Source organism: Buceros rhinoceros, unplaced genomic scaffold, assembly GCF_000710305.1.
Source record: "Buceros rhinoceros silvestris isolate BGI_N320 unplaced genomic scaffold, ASM71030v1 scaffold35090, whole genome shotgun sequence".
Classification (NCBI taxonomy): Eukaryota; Metazoa; Chordata; class Aves; order Bucerotiformes; family Bucerotidae; genus Buceros; species Buceros rhinoceros.
The window spans coordinates 3,415-8,249 of NW_010392071.1; the positions used below are offsets into that span (position 1 = coordinate 3,415).

The 4,835-nt window shown below is 55.9% G+C and overlaps 1 protein-coding gene across 1 annotated transcript in view; it reads left to right on the forward strand.

The window, feature by feature from the left end:
* Positions 1–474, forward strand: part of LOC104500197 (zinc finger protein 252-like) — a 1,984-nt gene extending 1,510 nt beyond the window's left edge. The window contains exon 2 of the mRNA XM_010143806.1: positions 25–474. Coding sequence (XP_010142108.1) covers positions 25–474 — 450 coding nt within the window. The remainder of the gene's footprint in view (positions 1–24) is intronic.
* The last annotated feature ends 4,361 nt before the right edge of the window (positions 475–4,835 follow it).

Sequence of the window (4,835 nt, forward strand, 5' to 3'; positions counted from 1 at the left end):
GAGACCTTCCGTATGACCCGCAAGCTGACCCGCCACCAGCGGGTCCACATGAGCGAGCCCTTCAAATGCGCCGAGTGCGGGAAGAGCTTCACCCAGCAGTCAAATCTGGTTCGGCATCAGAGGATCCACACCAAGGAGGAGCCCTACCAGTGCCCCGAGTGTGAGAAGACCTTCAACCAGAAGGCCAACCTCTTCCGTCACCAAACAATCCACATCCGCATGGGGCCTTGCAAATGCACCAAGTGTGGGCAGTGCTTCCCTCAGAGGCACCACCTCATCAGACACCGGCTGCTCCACTCCCGAGGGGGCGCCCACAAGTGTGGGCTCTGCGGGAAGCGTTACCGGCTGAAGAAGTACCTGAGGAGGCACCAGAAGATCCACACACGGGAAGGGACTGCTCCCTGTGCGAAATGGGGGGGCGGTGGTGGAGCCCGCCAGCCTGGGCAGCCCACGAGGAGTGCAGAGGACAGCTGAGCGGCTCTGCTGCCTGCTCCTGAGGGACGTCCTTTGGGAGAGGGGAGGGCTGGAGACAAACTCTACCGGCCTTCTGTGCGCAGCATCTGGGGGTGGGGAGGACAACCTGAGGGGACAGTGAGGTCGGGGGGGCAGAGAGCTGCTGGAACCTGGACCTCTGACACTGTTTTCAGAGTACAACCCGCAGCGCAAGGCAGCTGTGGGATGGGGCTGGAGAGCCAAGCCTCCTCAGGGCTCTTGGGGTGGAGGGATAATAGCTTGACATCCTTCTCAACGGCATGTTTACACCTCCAGAGCCTGCCAAAGTTGTAGGTGACAAAATTGTCTTGTGTGGGCAACATATAGCCAGAAGGACCAGGCAGGATTTATTTTTATTACACTGGTGTGTTTGCAAGGAAGCTGAAGGGAACCTCTCCCACCTAGGCAAAAGTTTAAAGCAAGGACAAACTGTCATCTTCTTCCTCGTGTAGGACCCACAGCTTGATCCTACTGTGCTGATGGACCCGAGTCAACTGGATGGGGCAGGTCTGGGAGAACCCACTGCCAGCCAGAGCAGGCTTTTAGGCCTTGGATCCCCCAAACCAGACTGCTCAGCTGGCCTAGGCTGGGTCCCCACACGTGAGCTATTCACAGTCGAAGACTCTTTTCCCAAAGCTAGCCATAGGCCAGCAGCTGGCACCCTGCTCTGTGCCCCCACGAGCCCACTGCGGGAGTGCCAATGAGAACGGCTCTTCTTAGCATCGCGATTTCCCTCTCCGAAGAGCCGGTGGCCTTGCCACCACCAGTGCCAGAGGCATCAGCGACTTCACCAGCTTGAGCGACACCGGTGCTGGTTGAGTGGCACAGCTTACTGGGAAGCTCTTGATAGGATGTTGTCTTTATCAGGCACGATTGAGGGAATTCAAACCAAGCACCAGAAGCAGTCGAAATAGTCTTCAGACTTCAGGGACTAGAGACCTGGAAACTTTCCCTGCTGGGATGTTTTTCCTTCCTCCCCCTGGTGTAAAGGAGATGGTGCGCGGACAGCTCAGCAGTTTTTGTTGCTCAGTGCTAATGATTTTGTTTGAGTGTTCCCTACTCGGAAGGATCTTAGTGTCTTGGAAGTCCCTGCTGAAGCAGAGGTGTGGAGGGAACCCATAATCCCCTGAGCCGCTCCCCAGGTTTCTCTGAGCACTGCTACGTGGCCACCCGGGCACCGCAGAGCAACGGCACTTGCTGGGTCTTGTCGTGTTGGTGTAAAAGTGGAAAAATGTCCCCTGGGGAAATAGTAGCTCTACCCCTCTGGTTCGTGCAGGAGCAGCAGCCCATTCCTCTTCCCCAGGGCACACCACTTCCTCCTCGCAGGGCGCGTTGCAGATGGCATCGTCCTCTTGGAGGCATCTGAAAGTCATGCAGCGTGACTTTGGGCACCTACCTGCTGCAGTGCTTTAACCCAAGCTGCTGGCTGTCTGCATGGCCTGCTCTGGAGCAGCTGCCTCTCTAGGAAGGGAAACTGAGGCATGGAGAGAAGGAAAGCAATGGGACGAACTGTTCCTCAGCGTTGTTCACCAGCCAGCTTGTGCTGAGGCGCTGTGTTGCAGTGACTCAAGTGCAGCACAGAGTTCAGCTGCCAGACCTTAAAAGCCCGGAGTAACGTTGCTGTTTGGACTCCTGTGATCTTTGACATCGTCAGGCCCAGGACATGGCAGCCTCCAAAGCAGCCTCCTCTGTCCCCCGCCTATAAACTGCAGCCACGCTGCTGGCTGGGAAGCCGCCCCTCGAATCCCTCGGACCTGGTGGAGGCTCATTTCTGGGACGGAAGAGGCAGACGTAGAGGGGAAAGCAGTGAGGTCTGGGTGTTCCAGGGGCACGAAAGGGACACCCCTGTTAGACAAGCGGATCTGGGCCGCCTGGTGGGTAGATGCTTCACTGTAGGACTGGAAAACTCTGTTCCTCGGGAAGAAAATGGATGAGCAAATGGAGTAAAGCAGCCTCTGCTAGGCTAGCTGAGGGGCAGAGGTCCATCAGAGCCCTTCGGCGAGGGGAAGGGGATCAGCAGATGCTTGGTATCCGGTGCCTTTCCATAGCGTAGGGCCGTAGAGACTTTTACCCGCAAGAGGAACGGGTGTGGGAGGTTTGCCAGTTGTATTATTGCGTCCCTGCGCATTCACAGAGCAGTGAGTCAATGCCAGTAGCGTCCCTGGACATCACGGCATCTTCCACCGCTGATCAGGGGGGATGTCCCAGCCTCCGGGGAAAGTTGGGGCTGGTAGTTTGTAATATCTCCTCAATAAATTAAGTATGGAAAGAAAAAAAGGAAACAAAGTGAGCCTCCTCTCTGTGTTTTTTCCATAAGCTGTCGCTGAGGGACCCAGGTCCCCACCGCCTGCCGGGAGCTCAGCCCAGCCACAGTGACCCCCGGGCTCCAGCCAGCCACACACACAGGCGCCCTGGGAGGGGCCCTGCCGTGTCTGCCTGAGGCGAGGAGGGCACAGGTCTTACAGGAAGCCTTCATGTTTCTGGGTGAGCAACTGCAGGCCAGGAGGGGCATCTTAGAGCCTCTGAAATGGCACCAGGCATCATGGTGTGAGGAACTGAAACGAGGCCCTGAGTCCGGGTGTTTTCATCCACGAGCGAAACCCCACCCTCAGAGTCCCACCAGTGAGAGCACAACTGCTGGAAGTGCCAAGGGGTGTCCCTTGGGTGCCATCAGCATCTGCCTGAGACACTGTGGCTCCCCCGAGGACACCTCCAAAGAGGTGCCTTGAGGCAGTTTGCACTGCCACCTCTGGTGGCTGCTGCTCTGGTGCTGCTGGGTTTGGAGCAGCTCCCTGAGAAAAAAAAATGGATTGAACAAAGCCAGGTTCTCAAAGGGCCAAAACAGCCATCGCACTCTTCTCCCTGAGCCCATGGAAAGGGCTCCTGGATAATGGAATTAAAATGCTGAAAATCCAAACCCTTGCCTGTTCTCTGCCGCACAGATTTTCGGCAGAAAGCCACGGCTGCTGCAAGCCTTCGCCGGGCAGTCGCAGTCAGCAAGTGAGGAGGATGCTCCCAGGGTCTGACTGTTGCCTTCAGGTGTGTACAGCAATTTCAGCGTGGTCTGAAACCAATAGGGCTAAACCAAAGTAAAAGTTGTGTTAACAAAGAGAGATCCGTGTTCTGATGACTTTTAAAAAGAAATCTTCTTGTCTTGCAGAGTGGGTCAAGTAAGGCTTGTCTCGAGACTATTGCTGTCCCATTTCTAGCCAGGAACATTGTTTCTGTGGATTTCAGGAGGAATTTGGCTGTGGGACGTTGGGGTTTTTTTTTATCACTTTATTGATTTATTGACTATCTAAGCATCATTCTGTCTCCAGCATTCAGCGTGATCTGTCTGGAGGAGAGCTGGAGACAGGCCGCGTTGAGGAGCACTTGTGCAGAAGTGCGTGTTTCGTGTTTGATGGGACGCGTGGAGCTGATTGGCGCGCAGCGTGTTCTGTTGTGGTGGGAATGGGAGCGGGTTTGGGGCCAGAGCAAACATCTGCTCCAACATAAGTGCCCTGGGATGTTTACTTGCCTTTTGAGAACACAATCGTTCCCATGAGAACTTCTTTGAGAATCCCAGGCTGCAGGGAGCCTGGTGTCCCCACAGATGGGGAGTGAGGAGAGGGAAAACACCAGGGTGAAAACTGGGTGATCAACAGGACACTCAGTATCACATAGTTCTACACATGCTTTATCTGCTCACTTTCAACTAGCAGCCTCCGTGGGGGATGAGTTACTTACCACCACCAGCGTAGCTACCTCTCATCCCACCCAGGGCCGAAGAGATGCCTGTCTTGGCTAAACACAGGCAGGGGAACAGCAGCACAACACGGGAAGAGTCATCTGTCCTTTTAGACCTGCCTAAAACCGGTGCTTCTGGGCCGTCCTTGCCACAAGGGCTTGCGGGGGTGATGGAGGGAGGTGCGGGTGGGAGTGGGTGAACAGGTCCAGCCCCTGCCTTGCAAGGAGGAGCTGTGCCAGTCTGCGCCTGTGCCTGTGAGTGTGGGTGTGCGCGCTGGTGTGGGGCCTTACTCCCAGTGAAAGGAGCAGGGTGACAGCTGATTCGCTGCTCAGGGTCGTGGTTTCGCAAGCGAAATTCAGGCACCTGTGCTGGTGTGCAGCCACCTCCCGGAAACACAGCCCAGCGCACGGAATAGCAGAGAGGAAAGTTCACCCAGAGGCATCCCTGGGACTGGGGAAGTTTGTTACCACAGAGAGTAAAAGCCACCTCCATTCCTCAGCCTGTCTGAAAGGACCCCAGAGAAGGTCTCACCCAAGACCCATCCTGTCTCTTGGAGATGCTGCAAATGCTCTGGATGTCTGCTGGGATGGATGGATGGATGGATGGATGGATG